General features: G+C 43.7%; 1 protein-coding gene across 1 annotated transcript in view; it reads left to right on the top strand.

Annotated features, from left to right (window-relative positions):
- nav3 (neuron navigator 3) overlaps positions 1-17,689 on the top strand; it is a 182,274-nt gene that overhangs the window by 59,625 nt on the left and 104,960 nt on the right. The window contains exon 4 of the mRNA XM_070929387.1: positions 14,889-14,961. Within this exon, the coding sequence (XP_070785488.1) occupies positions 14,889-14,961 (73 nt within the window). The remainder of the gene's footprint in view (positions 1-14,888; positions 14,962-17,689) is intronic.

Genomic DNA, 17,689 nt, shown 5'->3' with positions numbered 1-17,689 from the left:
GAAATCAGGGAATCTTTCGAAAAGGGTCCCATCACTGGAATGGAGCAGAGTGTATTTTACAACTGGTTTCACACGTTCGGCTGTTTTCAGTCCAGGTGTAATGGAAGCAGACTCCATTAGAAAAACAACATTCAAGAACCAGGAAGGAAGAAAACGTTAAGGTCATGTGAATCCTGGTAACCCCTAATGTCACTGTGTGAGAGTTCAGTGTGTCAAAACCAGATCTGGAAATAGAAACCACTGTGCATTTTCCTTGTCCCATAAAGTGATTCCGGTCCAGAGTGACACACTGGTCACTAGCAGCACTACAAGCGTGTGGCCTGATATGCCAGCGACCTCTGAGTGTGTGTGTGTGTGTGTGTGTGTGTGTGCAGCTACCTCTTTGTCTCAGTCACTTACTAAGCCCATTGATCCACCACCTGCTCGGACGACAGAGGGTCTGGCCAGCTTGGGAATCTGAAGTTTGAGGAAGTATGGTTGCTAATAGCGTGGGCGCAAAGGGAAGGAAATAACTGACACACACACACACACACACACACACACACAGAAACAGATAACATCCACAAAGATGTAGCCAACTAGAACAACCACTGTTTGGAAAAATGAAGGTTTATACTGTAGAAGGTGAAAGGAAGGTTTGTGAAGTATTTGCTTTGAAGATATGTTCGCTCAGAGTTTGCATCAGGATATTTAAGACAAAACTAGTCAGCACAAAGTTGGCTCCTGAAACATGTGCAGGACTCGTCCCTTCCGAACTGTACACCAGTTTGATAAAACATTTTAATGCCATTTTAATAGAGAGAGGAAGACTCAGGGTGCCTGTTAGGTTTGGTTGTAACAAACTCTGCTGCCAGTTTGGTTCAGTTGGTTTGGTCTGGTATGAAAGCTGTCAATCAAAGTCTGGTGCATACTAAACACCTGGACGAGACCTGAAAAGGAGGGTCCCGGTCCGCTTTTCAGTGGATTATGATGCCCTTTGTTTGTAGTGTGACAGCAAAACAACCACAGGATTTTATAACTGGACAGTTATGTGACCAAAACTGTCCAATCACTGAATTCTGAATCAGTCCATGTGACCTAATGCTTATAGCTCTTGGTTGGTTTGTGAAAAGTCAGTGTGAACACGAACCGGACCGGAAGTAAAAGGCAATAATGTAGTTTGTCCTTGGCTGGACCAAACGAACCAAACTACCCTAAGAGATCAAGGTGATGACACATGAACATATGGTCTCTCCAAGTGCAAAAGTGGTTTGTTTATCCCATGGGTTTGAACACTGATATCAATCTGAAACTTTAGTTATTTACTGACAACCTTTCCCCCACCCGGAGAAGCTATTTTTTAAACTTTTGGCTGAATATCGACAGCCAGGGCTGTGAATTTTGGAAACCTGCCACTGGCCACGTAGCACCTGGAGCTTAAATGCCTTGGCCAGAGACATCACAGTAGCAGCAGCAGCTGTCTGTGGAGCGGCAGATGAGTCTGATTTACTTCCTCTGCGCAGATTTCTCCCCATTTGGGACTTGTAACAGTGATCCTGCAGTCACAAGCCTGTTTCTCTAAGTGGTGGGTCGCTGCCGGTCCAGTGAGTGGACAGAGGCCAACTGAAGCAGCTGCTGGAAGCTGAGGAGCAGAAACCAGCACGGCAGCGGCATCTGCAAGCTTTTCTGCTAATCTACATACATAATACACTCTTTTTGTCTAAACCCGTGTTCACAATGCGAGAGATCCACAAGTTAGCTGAAGACCTATCACTTCCTGCAGAGCTAATCCAACAAAAAAAACTTGGCTGATGTGTGGATGGTCAGTAAGAGTAATGGCCAGGAAAGATCTGCTACGGCTTTTCACGGACATCTGCCACCAGCAGCCAATTCCTTTTGCTTCCTTTTTTTTCTTTCTAAAGTTCTTCTGTTTTATGATGAAAACGCTCCACTTGCATCCATCGTTTGATCAGATCAAGCTACGTAATTGCTACATTTACTGTTCATTCGAACTCAGCAATCCATGCCATCAACTGGCACCTGAATACTTAGTCCATATGATTATAAGGCCAAAGGGTATCACCTCTGACTGCTCAGAGAGCTCATGGGATAGCACGGCAAAGAACAGTAGAATTATGAATTAAAAGCCACCTTTTCCCCGTTTTCCCTCCTCTACTTGCTCTAATTTGCTCTCATCAAGAATAATATGTAAAAGAGTCTGATCTTTGGTCTCCCTTCTGTTACATAATATAATAAAAGCTGCATTTATAGTGTGCAGGTATCCTCTATTAATACTAAAAGGTCAGACTTTGGTCACTTGATTGAGTGAAATTGAAGACTGAAATGTCACAGCTTTTAAAAAGGCTGTCCCATAACTTTCCTTAGATTTAGACTGAAAATAATGCAATAAAAAGGGAGTTATAGTTACACTTAAAGCCTTTAACTAACAGCTTGTTGATCCTCTCTTAGATCCCCCAAATCCCTGGTTTTACTATTTATAATGCTGCAGACAGAATCCTTTTCTTACTGTTTTTCTTGAGGATAGAGCAAAAGTGCAGCAATCTGCAACAAAACCTCTAGTTTGTCCATATCTGTACTGCACAGTAGTTGCTTGCAGTAATGGAAGAACAAGTATTTTTCTTTAGCATTTCCTGTATTACCTGTGAAACATCTAATGCAAATGGGATTCCTCAACTTTTGGCCTGGCATTCCCAGTGGTCAGACTGGTCGAAATTGCGAACATGCCCGTTCTTTCCCAATAGAGCTTGCGGCTGGTGTGTTTCGGGGGAATAGTTTTGGTTGGATTTATTGGTGTAGGAACTAATGATTGCTGGGAATTTGTTCCTGAAATTGGGAGCGGGGCTTGTCTACACAACCGTACCCTCGACCACATATTTGGTCCCGGAAGGAATCCTCTGCAACCACTGAGCAAGCCAGCGAAGATGATGAGAATGAGGAGTGACAGGAGTGTGGTACGAGGGGGCTTTCAACTCAGTGGAGATTTGAGTCTGGTTCTGTTTCTTTCCACTGGGTTGAATACGTCTCTTTTCACTGTTTTTCAGCGTTGCGATAATAGATAAGAGCAGGGATGGAAAATGTACAACATGGATGTGATTCAGTGGCTAGAGAGTGATGGGAGGCGGGTTTGGTTTAGGTTCATCGGAGGAAGAAGAGTGTCACATACCCCAAAAAGTCTTTTTTGTTTGTTTCTCCCCCCCTTCTTGGTTACTTGTATATTTGCAATGGACAGATTTGACCCTCTATTCATTTTTGGATTTTGGATAAAAGTGTCTACTAAATGCATGTGATGTTAAACTATAAACGCATTCTATGGATTAAGCATTTGTGTGAAGCCTTCAAACGTCTCACTCACCTCACGGCACGCTCTGCAATCCCTCTCCCATGTAAAACCTCACGCCCTCTGACAGTGCAGTTTCCTGTAATTGTAAAGACATCCAAAGGAATTAGATGTGCACCCAGGTTTTTGAATGAGGCGAAGGATTTTTTTTTTTTTCATGTCTCAGAAGAATCGTGCTCAAACACAAGAACGGCAGGCGGGGGATGGCAGAAGAGGCCCATTCAGCAGAAAATATTAAAGCCTCGCAACACTAATCCTCCTCATTATAGACAGACATCATTAGCAAACCACAGAGCGCTTCCCTGCAATACGGATGACTGTGCAGTTTCACTTTCTGGGTATGTGTGTGTGTTTAGCTTCTAGCGACCTCAGCAAAGGATTTGAGGGAAAAACAAACACTTGTCAAAAATCTTACATGAATGCAAAGATGCAGAGATGCAACATCTGTCAGCAGAAGGCTGTGCAGGTTTGGGTAGGAGAGATTACATCATACAACTCACCATTTGCAAGTCAACTCTTTTACTGTTGCTTTTCATTTGTGGAGTTGGATTTTTAAGTGTGTCATGGATCATATTTAGATCGGCTGTACTCACGCCCGATCCAGTGTCATTTCTTTGGCTGTTGATTTCCATTGAGAGAGCCTTTGTGTGAGATTGTGATACAGTTTGTGATTGTGGTACAATTGTAGGGCCCTACATATTTCAAGATCAATCAGTTTTACGTTACATTGCATTGTTGGAGGAACACACCATGGCATTGCCACGACGAGGTAAGGTTCATTTTCAATGCATCGTAGTGATGTCAGAAGGCGTTTTCAAGATGAGGAAGAAACTCTACTAGATGTTATGATAGAAAGATGAAGGAGAAATAAATGACCATGAAACAACCATGATGCAATGAATGAAGTGATTCAATGAATGAAGCAATTAACCTTTAAACAACACTAGTTTTGTACTAAACTGAGAGAAAAAGTTCAAACTAGCAAAAAGCTGAAATAAGCACAGTGAGAGGCACACTGTCACGTTATGGTGTAATGAACAGTGAGGCAATCACTGATGTGCATTTGATTGTTCAGCCTAAAACAACACTAAGTTGAAAGCCATGCTAGCGGCTTATGCACAGTGGCAGTTTGAGCTAAATGCTAACGTCAGCATGCTAACATGCTTACAATGACAATGTTAACATGCTGATGTTGAGCAGGTCCTGAGGGAGACATGAATGCCTGCGCAAAAGTCGACCCACATTGCCATCCCTAGTGCCATGCCACTAGCATGGCTAAAAACTAACATTACAACTACATTGTCAGTGTCTATGAGTCATCAGCAATGTGATAAGTAATTTCCACGTATACTAGAAAAGTTACATACTGTTTAGTATTTTGGCCATAGAAGCAGGTTTGGATTTGGTGTGCTGCCTTTGATGCCTAATTGAGTCTAGGGTTTCTTGGAGACTATAAAAGCCCACCAGCCTCATCTGGGCCCCATCTGTTGGCAGCCTGCACACCAGCCAGACAAGAGGACAAACAGCACGAGCCACTCAGTAGTATCATCTTCATCGGCCTGACGCTTCATCATCAGCCCAGCTCGCTATTAATCTTTGCTTCCAATTGATCCAGTTCCTAATTTGAGTACCTGGCCTGGGTTCCTGCAAGGCCAAACCAACTGGCATCTGTGTGACACTATTCCTCAGGTCGTTAATTTGAGGATACCAGCCCTGGCTGTCAGACGACTCACCTATTATGAGAGTCAGTTGGTCGGGAAATACACCGACAAATGGATAATGGGAACTCTGGGCTTCTGAAACATCCCTGATGTCACTGTGCATGCCCAGCAGTCGGCAGTGAGTGGCCTAAAGAGGGCAGGGGCAGATGGCCAGTTTAGATTGCTGAAACTATAGCTATACAGGGGGTATAATTCATTCTCTCTTCTTGTTTAGCAACAAAACAAACTCCTTTATTTTCCAAGGCAGAGACCCCTGCACAATGAGGCAAGATCCTGGACTGAGTTTGTCCACTGCAGATGTCACATCTTCGGCATGTGTAGCTTCAAAGGGAACATTTGGTGTTTATCCGTCTTCATATTTCATCCGCACATTGGAAAGGAGATAATTTTCAACGCATCCATGCATCTTGTTTGGACCAACACACATTTGTCTTGCTTTCAGATATCTTGTGACAGTATGTTTTATTATTAGTGCAATGGGTGTTGAAAGGGGCGCATGATGAATGCCTGATGCCCCAAATTGGGATGTCTAGAACCAGTACCAAGGAGTGCGATCCGGTTTTTAATGTATGGTGTACATGTACTCATCACGGCCTTCTTCACACTCTTCGTTCTCTGACGCTTGTGGACGTTCTTCGGGGTTCATCACCTTTTTCTTTGTTCTTCAGCAAGTGCTGGTTTATTTATTGCTCGAGGTGTGTGTTCTGGTGCGCAGGTTGACCCTCTCATATGTTAGCCAGTTTAGCGGCACAAACAGAGCACCCGGGGGCTCGTTGCAGGCTCACTTGTAGCTCAATTGGAAGCTTTTAATCACTCATTATAACTGAACGACATCGACAGATGTTCTGTTAAGGGAGCAAAGAGCCGGCTTGTTAAAAGTGCGCAGTGAAGGACTGGTAACCTTTGATCCAGCTCAGTTTGTTTGACTGTGACGCACCAGCTGCAGCCTCTCTTGACTACTCCCAACCTTCTCTTGCAGTTTTGGAGTACGTAGTAAAGTGTAAATCAATTTAAATCTTTTCACAAATTCACGCTGTCCCTTGCGCCTTAGAATTAAGCACGTGCGACGAAGGCTAAATTATCTTCCTTCTTCATCCTCCGTCACTCTTCCTCCCATGATATTGTTCAGTATTTGCCAAAGGCCTCATTCACAGCCAGCCACCGTGTTAGCTGTTAGCCCCCCTCTCCCAACTCCCTGCCCTTAGTGAACCCGACCCGCCTGGCACCCTCCTCAGCCACCCGCAGCATGACATGGCAAGTGTCACGGCTGCAAGTGATCGCTGAGCGTCACTCTCATTCCTCACCGCCTGAACAAAAAGAGGCTTGTAGTTTGCACTGCCCTATAAAGTGAAAACAACAACTGTGTGTTCAAAAAGTCAAAGTTCATGACTTTGTCTTAGATTTATTTTTAACACTTACTCCCAAAATTGCAGTTTAAGCTGCGCTAAACAATGTTAACTCCTTGGACAATTGTCAAAACGTCCGTCTTCAGACATCAGTCCGTAAGTCCACGCAGAATGCTCTTGTTTATCACGCCAGCTTTATACTAAACCAAAGGGACACAGTAGGTCTCCGGGGAGTCCAGCTTTGTCTTGATACAGCCCTCACACACTGCTTTGTAAGAGACTTTTACACAACCTTTGGCCTATTACTTTTTTTACTAATGAATATTAAAGGGGATATTTACTAATGATTTCAGATGCTAAACAGCAACCGTGTTTGTCCTTACTTACTAAAGGCTCACGCTGAGCTTTTGGGCAGGTAACATGGAAGAGAAGCGGCACCATGTTACACGTTACTGGCATTACTGTTGAGAGGCGCAAATTATGGGGGCAGGGAATGTAAATGTACACAAATAGCTGTCGCACCTGATTTATCACTGCTGACTGACCCATTGCAGCAGAGGAAACTGCATGTGACATTTAACATCTGGGAAAAGCTGCTGTAAAATCTGCAGCACTGTTTTATCGGACACACACAGAGGGTGGGGGACTATAGCCAGATTTAAACAGTCAGACAATGAAAATGCTCAGTGACTGCAGTGGACTACAGACTATTGCAGCAAATTATGAAGGTGCATTATAAAGTCACCTTACAGTAACGAGATGAATGCATTTGCAGCTCCAAAAGTGTCTCATCGCTTTGTTTTTATCCAGGATATTGGACAAAAAGGTTGCAAACCAAAAGGAAGCAGCGGGGCTGAGGAGGTATTTCTCACCTTGCATCATAGCTGGACAGCAGGTTATGCAAACAGATGCCTTAAGAGTCAGCAGCTTAACCTCACTGACCCTTTAGGAAACAGCCTCGGACAGGACTGACAGCCGAATTTGCCGCCTGTCAACAGTAGTGCTATCCCTCATGTTGGCGATGTTTACCTCTGCAGAACAGGACTGTAACAGGCCCTGTTCACACCTGGCATCAAAATTCATCTCAGGTGATCTGATCACAAGAGGACAGCACTAATACCACGTGTGAATGCCCCTAAGTCCTCTGCGTAAGCAGAAGTACATTCTCATTTGTGCGAGATATGTTACTCGTGCGTCAATTTGGACGATTTTGTTTGCCAGGAATACACCAAAGAATAGACCCAGTCTGTGTTGTTTTGATTTTACCCGTGCACAAAGGTCTTTGCAAACGTCTTCTTTTAATTTCCGTGGGGAAGTAATATCCGATCATAAGTGGTCACTCGAGACGCATGTTAATGACGGGTGTGAAGTGACGTACTTGGAGCTGTCCTCTTGTGATCGGATCACCCAAGACGCATGTTACTGCCAGATGTAAACAGGGCCAGAGAGTGTACGTGACAAACAGACAGAAGACGGCTGAGTCATTCCAAAAAGACATCCTCCTCTGCTCCTTACTTCACTGCACTCTGGTATGAAGATTATTAATGACGCCTCTACATCTTCCTTCAGCTGTTTGTTATATATTTACTGACAAAGCCATCAACTTTTCTAGCTGCACCTCAGTGGTTTAGACGAGAGACCGAAGTTAAAGCTGCTGTTACAGTCCCGTAGAGTTTGAAAGATGTGGGACAGAGACAGAAAAAAAAGGGGACAAATAACAACAGAGGCAATCTTGCACGTGCTTTGCATCATTTTGCTATTTTTTTGCAACGGCATCATCAACAGAAGTGATAATGAGATCTGAGCAGTGGAATAGGATTTAAAGAGATTAACCCAGAGATTGATGAGCTGACTCGTGGGTCTTTGTCATCCATGAAACATCTTTGTTTGACTCTCTCTCTCTCTCTCGCTGCCACTCGTTCACACACAGCCTACAGACACATGTGGACACACATGTTATGTGTGCAGCAGATGCGCGAAGCCACATGGAGGCCTTCCAAGTTATTTGATGCTGTAAACATTTGAAATTAAACCACTATATATAATTGAGACATCCATGGATATAGACTTGTGTTTCCATGCAGATCCTGTTGACGCTACATCATTTGTGTTTATATGCTGACTGGGCTAGTACCGTAGTTTCCCAAAGAGCTTGGAACGCCAGAGCCAGAAAAATCCTTTAAGAAAATTATTGTTTTATTTACATGAATATGAGGTATGATGTGATAAAAATCAGCGTGGAGCTTGTTTTGTCTCTGAAGCCTCGGCTACTTGAATTGAATCATTTTAGTTTGGCTTTTCTTTCTTTCTTGCGTTAGAAAGAAAAAGTTTTATGGTGTATAGTTTCATAACATTTAGGCTGCTGTGAATGCAAACACTGACTTTTGTAAGCCTGAGCAGGCCAGATGAATCTGGATGTATGAGGTCCAGCATGAGGTTTACACTCATGGTGTTTCAAAAAATGAGCAATAACCTCTTTTCCAAAGATTTTAGGAAAGACAGATCCTCAGATATCAGATTAAGCTAAGATTTCAGTCAGGGCAAGGGATTATGGGGACTGCCACTGTGATCAATATTGCATAAAACATTTCTTCAGCCGACGCCAGATGAGAAAAAAGTTTCTTTGCTTTGGATTTTGACATGCTGAGCGATGATCCCTGGATTATGAGACAGGATCCTTTAACCCGGCCTCCCCTCTGCCCATCAGCTGCTCCAAAGCTCTGTCCCATTTGATCCGTTTTGATTCATGGTCTGTCAGCAGCTGTCTGCTTCGGACGCATTGAGAGTAATAGGGCAGGGTGAAGGAGGAATCAATGGAGTGTTTGGGGCGAGAACCAGTGTGTCAGACCCCCAGCCTGAAGAGGAGAGTTGATGGAGAGGTGATAGACAATGAGAGGGAAGGCTGAGTGGCTTCAGATTGTGTGTAAAGTCCTCTAAGCTGCCATGTCCTTCAGGTCTTCGCTATTCATGGGAAAAAGCACACAAATAATTCTCGCCTTTTATTTTCAAAACCTTTGGGCTACAACTCAGTTGCAGTGAGCAGATGGATTTGGCTTCGTCTGCATGTAAATGTTTGGATTTCAAAGCAGCTCAGCTCAACGGCGATGATTAATAAAGTATATTCTGGCTGTAAAAAGCATAGAAGTTATGTGTCGCCTCAGCATGAGTGATGAGCTCTGCTCTCATTAGGTTTCAAGTGCCAAGAGGAATTAATAGGTACAAAAAGTGTGTGTTCATCAACATTCTGTCAAATGCGCTGCTGAATGGAGGAAAGAAAGCAAACTGGGATACAGGGGTATCTGAGGCGAAACTCATTTTTTGTTACCTTTAGCTGGTATCGATTTTGATCTGCTGGGAGAGAAGCTTGAAACGATGACACAGTGGTTTGTACGTGAAGGATTTTTGATTTGATTTATTCGGATTCCCCTGACTCATCACTAGACTTTGATTTCTTCCTCAAGCAAAAGAAAAGTCTAAGGAGACGCTACAAAAGCCAATCAGCTCTTTGCTGTTTTGGTTTCCTTGAGGAACACAAATAACCCACAGCCTCTAATGACTCTCCCTGACCCCACTGGTGATTCAGGTTCCAACCGCAAGGACAAGATTTGAGCACAATTTTCATGTGGGTGTAAAATAAATTAATAAACGATGCCAGCCTTCAGAAAATAATCACTGGGTTGAAAGCAAAACAGATTGGAAAGAAAAACTAGAAGTCAACTGAGTCATCCCAAGACGTACTCACAAAGTGGCTCTGTTTGTGAAGCTCACTGTTTTTGAAATACTTACTCAGGGATTTAAGGTGGCATGTATTTTCCAGTGGATATGCAGCATTTTGGGTTAAAACCCTTCAATTATTGAGCTGTGCTCATGTGCTGTAAAGCGCTAACGCCTGGTTTTCCAGTCCTGTCTTGAAGGAGGTTGTTTTCTGTCCCGTAGGAAGTGGTAATTAAGGTGTTGGCCCATTTGTATTTGACAGTTGCATCTACGGGATAACACTTTCCAATTCCAGCCATAATGCCCCAGTCACTTGATACCTTTAGAGAGGCCCAACATGCCCCAGCACACTTTTCACAGGCGAGGAGGGACGTGAGGAAATTAAGCTGCAAGCATGCAGATGTAGCCAGTGTCTCATTTTGTGTCTCACCAAGTCTCACTTTGTAGTGGAAAGAGTATCAAAATACACCGAAGTACTCTGCTGAGATTCACCAAACGCTTACCAACAGTACATTTAAAGTGCACAAAGATGGGTCATGTTTTTTTTTTACAAAGAACTCTATTACATGTGATCTTTTCCATGAAATTTTAAAAGTACAAAAGGACAGAGTTCACACTAGTCTTTTAATGGAAGACTTGGAAGTGGCTAGTTAAAACCAACATACAGTATTCTTGTGTTGTTGCCTGCTAGCAGAACCCCAACTGGCCACTTTACAGCTGCTCAGCTTTTCTTGTGCATTTGTGTTGTCATTTATTCTGCATGTTTTAGCCAATTCACTAAAATAACATAAACAATACATCATAGTTAACCAAACCATGCTGTTTTCAGAAATGTGAATGTTTTCCTGATTTTTCAGGCAGCCATTGATTTCCATTCATTTCTTTGTGGAATTCATTGTCATCAAAGATACTGGGCTTTAATGCAGTTTAAGTATTTAAATGTAGGTGGAGCAACTACAATTTCCAAAAACACTGGTATGGTCCTTTAACCATTTGCAGCCAGAAGACATTTGACAAAAAATTCTCATCACACCGTCCACTGCCCACTTCACTGAACGATCACAAAATGCTGAAACTGACTTGTCTCTGTCTTTTGTCAATGCTAACCTCGGTGACACATACATTTTGTGACTGCTTCACAATAAAAGCCTCCCTCTGTTTTGCCTGTTGAATGCTTTTAAGTTGGTGCAGCGGCAGCAGAAAAAGTTGGGTTAGCATTGGCAGTAACCTAACACAGCTCTGATACAGCTGTAGGAGAGTGAACAGTGACTCTGATACAAAATTACAAACAGGAACACTCTGATTTCATGCAAGTCTGAATGGCATTACTTGCTGCTGCATGTTTGCTCTGTGCCCAAGGAGAACTTTTCTTGTCATTTCAGCCACCAGAGGTTACGAGGTTATCACAGCTTTGCGTTCTTTGCCAGTATAGAGTCATCTCAATCTAAGACTTGTGTGCTGTACGGGGGGGTAATGGTTACAAGACGAGTGTTCATTCAATTGGCATCCTCCTCTATCTTTTCCCTCAATGTCTACCTCTTTCTCAAAGTACTGATGTTAACTCATCAGTGATTTTAGAGGAGACAGGTTGAAGCAGGGAATGCGGTTTTGTAGTCAAGCAAGCCTCGTGTCACCCAGCCGTGGTACAAGCTTCCCTCTGCTGTCAGTTGGAATGTGATATTTTGATTTGTAGTGTGGCTCTGTAAATGAAACATAGCTTAATTGAAACTGATTATCACAGAAACTTAACAGCTCCCCCTCATTATTCTTCCAGGCTTAGTGGCAAGTCTCCTTCCCGCAGTGCGTACTGAGCATGTGCCCTCCTGTCACTCCTCAGAATGCGCTCCCTTTTTCCTGTTATAAGTACTTCATGATTGGGTGAAGTGCGCCTCATCAAAATGCCCTTTTCCAAATTGCTTTTAATGGCTCGTGTGGATCTGTCTGATGCCAGCCTGCGTCGGAAAAATAAATGATGTTGGTTTCTCGGGGAGCTGTTACAGGATGCCACAAAGCCAAACCGCCCACCAAACTAGCAGTTAAACATCGCCAGAACCCTGCGGAACATTAATGCCCCAGCCGTCATCAACGCCTTCAATCATTATTCCGCTTGTTTACGTCATTTTTAGAGTTTAGGCCGACTAAAAACAAACAGCGGTTTCGTCTAAAAGCCTCAGAATTTCTGGTTGGAGAGTCACTTGAAGGCTTAGAGGAAGAAGGCACGGGCTTCATTGGCGATGCCTGTCCTTTAAAAAACATTAAAAGACAGAGATGTGTCTCCAACTAAAGAGATTTACTCTGTGTTTATGAGTTCACTCCTTTTTGTCTTTATCAGCTATTAAACCAGCCTCACGAACACACACGAACACACAAACTGCCTGTGAAACAGATGCAAAATGCTACAACAATTTAATTTAGTTGTCCCTTGATAGAAAATGGCTGTTATCATGCAAATATTGCTGATTGCATATCATCCGTGCCTATAGGCTGTGTATTTTGGCAGACTTTGAGAACCCCTACATCCCCACACCATCCTCATGCTCAGTCTAATTAAGCCTGTAGTAATGAGCCTTCACAAACACTGCTCTGCACATGTCCACATACAAACTTCTGAGGGCGTGTGTGGGATAATCAAACAAGCTCGCACCGGGGCACACATGTGTCAGTCCATGTGTGTGTGTGCAGCATGTTTGAAGAGAATATGGAAGCCCACATGTGAGGGAGGTTCGGTGCCTGCTGTGGGAATGTGTGTGGTATTGGGAGGCTGGGAGTCATGTCAGGCAGATGGAGAAGCTCTGTGTGTGTGACGTCTTGTCCCACGGGGCTCCCTGCTGACTGCCAGTGTAAACCTATCAGTCTACGGAGAGAAAGTGACAGGGAGGGAGGTGCTCTCAAAGGTGCGACTCCAATCTGCCATTACGCTCACATGGCGTATTCACTGCAGTATGAATCCAACGCGCCCTTTCGAGCACGATGGTGTACTTAAGCCATCAGCGTTCTGCTCACTGTTTTCCTGTCATCCAAACCACATGACAAAATGTGTTGTTTGCCCTGTAGAATGATTTGACACCTCTGTCATCATCATCTGTTTGCGCCTTTCAACACCATTACAAATCTAAACAGTCGCTGCCCAGGTCAGAGTCTCGACACCAAACGTCGACGCTGTACATATTCGATATTCACACATAATCTATTCCACGTGAGTTGGCTGACTGAACTCTGGATAATCCACAGAACAGTTTTCATCAGGTGTATTTCGTCTTCTAGACATGTCGATACCACGAGTGAGAGTGAACTATGCATTATAGTTTGAACTGACCTTTTTACATCAAGACCACCAGTCAGTAATTGAGGTTTTACCAGGGATCAGGCCAGAATTGTAGGTATTGCATGCAAATGTACAGTATAACTATTCTCTTTATGCAGTTGCCGTAATATATAGGGTCAAAGGAGGACGTGCATGTCATTTGTTAGACATTTCTCATGTTGAATGGGAGAAAATATGTCAAATGATTTATCTTGATAGTAAAATAGTTGAAGGATAGGTGAAGGACCTCACCTTCCAGCAATTTGCCGGTGAATCAGTTGCATCAGGTTCTTCTCAGATCATACACAGCAAACTTCAGTAGACTGAAGTAAACGGATTGATTTATATCCTTAAATAGCGCAAACATTGATCTCAATCAAAGAGTTTATGTTGAAGCTTGTTACGACTACAAAATACTTTTGCTCATCAGAAAACAAACTTTCTGAAATCTCCCATGTTCTCTGGCTTTCTGTGCCATTAAGACAGGGCTAATTCTCTCAGTTGATTAAAATGTCACAGAAATACACATTATTACGCCACTGAGGACAATCAAGTTCAGCTCAGAGGGCGTAAGAGAAGAATCAGCAAGTATCCAAACGGCCTGTGTGCAGATATGACTCATTATCCGGGTTCTAGTCTCCCAAGTGTCCCTCTCGCTCATAAAGAGATACACTGAGTGAGAGAGCATTATAAAGACAGAGAGAGAGAGAGGGCTTTAGAGAGCTGAGGGGAGTTACAGCCCATGAATCATCACTGACCGCTGGACGTCTGGCTGAGTTGCCCGGGCCTGCCCTTTGTGTGGCCTTGGCACACTGCGCTGAAGCAGAGCGCTCTGACCTTTGACCTCATCATAACAGACCTCCTGAGGGGCGTTGGCGGATGGCCACCATGCTAATGAAGCCACCCGTTAGCCGCTGTCAAGGAATGCAAAAATCCCCCTAATAACTGCAACCTTAGTGGGCCTGTGTAAACCAGACACCAGTTTCCAGAGGGGACAGTCGGTGACTATGTTGTGAAAGGCATCAAGTGGGCCACGCTGACCCACACACCCTTTGTTTGTGTGCAAATGTGTGTGTACATTGTTTTCTGTGTGTGTTTATTCCTGTCTACAGTGTCCCCGTGTGGGTGTGCGCATGGATGTGAATTTAATTGCCTGTAGAGTCTGTATGGACCCATTACTGCCATGTGCATGTATATGAGCGCGTGTGTGACATGCCAAGGCAGGCTGCACCCCGGGCTGTGTAGGTGGCGATACACTGCGGTCAGTATGTCATGCAGCCGGGTCCCTGGGTCAAGCGGGGGTCGGGTAATAACCACACAATGATGTGCTTTATGGGTAATAACGCAGATCGTCCCCGTCCTCTGAGCCCTCTGCCCCGAGACATTTAGGCTCGTTGAATGTTAAGCATCGTCACATTCTTGCTGTGTCTGTCCTTTGTGCTGACTGTCTGCCGTCTCCTCGACAGATCGAGAATGTGGACGCCTGCCTCAGTTTCCTGGACGCCAGAGGAGTGAATGTACAAGGGCTCTCAGCAGAAGGTAAGAAGAATAAACAATACGCAATTCAAGGCCTGATTAAACTTTCAATTGAATCAGCGGAGCAGCAGAAGGGGGATCTCCCTGTTGTATTTCTAATCTCTAGACCTGGAAAATTCATTTGGCTCCAGCACCAACCAAACCCTCTGCGGGTAGCTTTCCATGTCTTCAGAGTACCAAATATCTTCAAAAAAAACAAGTTAAAACCTATTTCCAAGGCATACTATTATACTTCACAGCAATGGAATTTACCACGTTGGTATCATGACGGGGCGCACAGTTTCTCCATCTCAAGCTTTCACTATGGCAGTGTAGGCAATCATTAGGGCATCAGAGGGGATTGTGGGAGGATAAAAACTCCAGAGAGGGATTTGCCTCCCGACCATCGGGGTATACAGTACATGGCTTATATGACAGCCTTGACTACAGCAGCGCTCTGTACTGAATGACTGCTTGCCAAATGATCAACTAAAACTGTCTCATAAGGCCAGGGCTAAAATTACAGTGTGTTAAAATTGCACTATGTTCTGATTTTGTTTTACACTCAATTTTGACTCTGCAGGAGGAACCCAAGACTCCCTCGAACTTTGTAAATGACTCCAACTGCAGTCATTTTTTTTAAGTCTTCAGTCTGGGAAAAACACACCAGCTGTGGTGCGCAGCATTGCATCACATAATATTGTCCTATTTGACACCTGCAGCGCAAGGCTGACACGCCGAACATTAAGTAGTCAAGGGACAGTAGCTTCTGTAGCATGTCCCTACCTGGAGAGCAAATTGTTGCTGTCCTGTGAAATCCATGTATTTCCAAAATGTCAACAGCCCAGTTTACAGGTTTGTGACGATGCATTTTTTAGATAATCCAATATTTAGCTGAAGAAGTAGGCGAATTTTCACTTAATCCCTCACTTTGTTTGAAAAAAATTAAAAATCACTAAAACTGGAGATACATTGTTTTCACAAGACAGGGGCAAAATGTGATTTTCTGTAGCCTTAACATGTGTCAACCCTGACAAATAGGGAACTCAGTATCGTACTCGTATCTTGATGCTACCAGCGTGCAGCCTTTCATAGACAACAACAGGCACCGATGTAGTACACCACTGGTGTGTTGTTGCCCTATACTCACTTAGTGCAGCATACATTCATCAGTCTCGGTTTAATAATGACAGTGTAAAAGTCAACATGTCAACAGTATTTCATAAAAAGAACAATTGTGATAACCATTTGGTTAAGAAAACCTAAACTCATTCTATCTGATTGAGGTTTTCCCATACCTACTGGTACAAGCATGTCTCAATTATTCCAGCAGAAAGGGTCTCCAGCTGTTATTTAGGACCTGTGCTTGGCCAGACCCCATGTAGTTTCTGCTCCCCTTTAAACATTTAAGAGGTGAGTGTGCCCTTGACCTCTCCAGCAGCAGAAATAGTCTGACAGGCTGACACACTGACCGACAGCTCTAAATTCAGTGCCCCCCAACTACAACACTAAAAACAGCAAAGTGACTCACTAGGCCTGGAATTTTAAAGTGGGTCTGTAAATATATGGGCTATTGGGTTACTCTGTCCATCACTGTTGCTGCTGCATTTCATCACTCCGAACTCCAAGTCCATCTCTCCCCCGCTCCCTGCCTTTGTCTGCCTTATTCTTAAGACTTACTTACTACATGTGCTGTGTGTGTTTGTGAGTTGAATTGGATGGCCATGCCTGCCCTCTCATGTCTAATTGAATCAGCCCAGGGATTTCCAGATTCTGTTGGCTGACATGTGCAGTCTTTATTATCTTTTTACAAGGCGTGAGGAATAAAACAAAGTGGAATGTTTGATGTACATACAGGCACAGGGTTCTTGTTCCTGGGAGAGCCTACTTATTGCAATAACCACTCTAGAAGTCCCCTTGCATCTCTCTGGTGGGAGGTTATAAACCAAAGTCCCGGAAAAACTCATCTCGTTGAAGAGAGTTATGGTTCTCCCTCAGACATTTCCGCTAAGGGAGGTTATAGGCCATAATGAAAACAGTTTGGCCGATCCTATCAGTGAAGATATCTGGCTTTGAGTGAAAGGCAGGGTGTTATATAATCCAGGACATTTTCATACTTTTCACCATATTTTAAGTCATGTATCCCAACAACTATAGAATATATTGCCATGAAATTTCATACAGACATGCATGGTCCCCAGAAGATGAATCCTAATGACTTTGGTGATCCCCTGATTCTTCATGTACCACCACCCAGCAGGTCAAAGCTTTCACGTATCCAGGGACATCTACTAGATGGATTGGTAGAAAGTTTGTACTGACATTCATGTTTTCCAGATGATGAATCCGAATGACTTTGGTTTCATGTTGCCATCAGGATGGTGGCACGGCTCTAGGGATGGCAATGTTGGTCTGTCAATCATTCCACAAGCTTGGTCCAGACTAAAATATCTCAACAACTATTGGATGAATTTCCATGACATTTGGTCCAGACATACCTGCAGAACTAACTACAGTCCCATCAGCCTCAGCTGTACTTTGTGTTTGGTGCTAATTACCAAATGTTAGCATGCTAACACTCTAACCTAAGATGGTGAACATGTAAAACATTATACCTGCTAAACATCAGCATGTTAGCATTGTCATTGTGAGCATGCATTTAGCTCCAAGCTCTGCTTTGCACAAATACAGCAGAGCCACTTGTTAGCCCCTGTAGACTCTTATAACCAGTGTGAGTTTCACTTTCTCAAAC

The sequence above is a fragment of the Enoplosus armatus genome, chromosome 22 (assembly GCF_043641665.1).
Source record: "Enoplosus armatus isolate fEnoArm2 chromosome 22, fEnoArm2.hap1, whole genome shotgun sequence".
Classification (NCBI taxonomy): domain Eukaryota; kingdom Metazoa; phylum Chordata; class Actinopteri; order Centrarchiformes; family Enoplosidae; genus Enoplosus; species Enoplosus armatus.
This window is presented reverse-complemented; position numbering and strand designations above follow the sequence as displayed.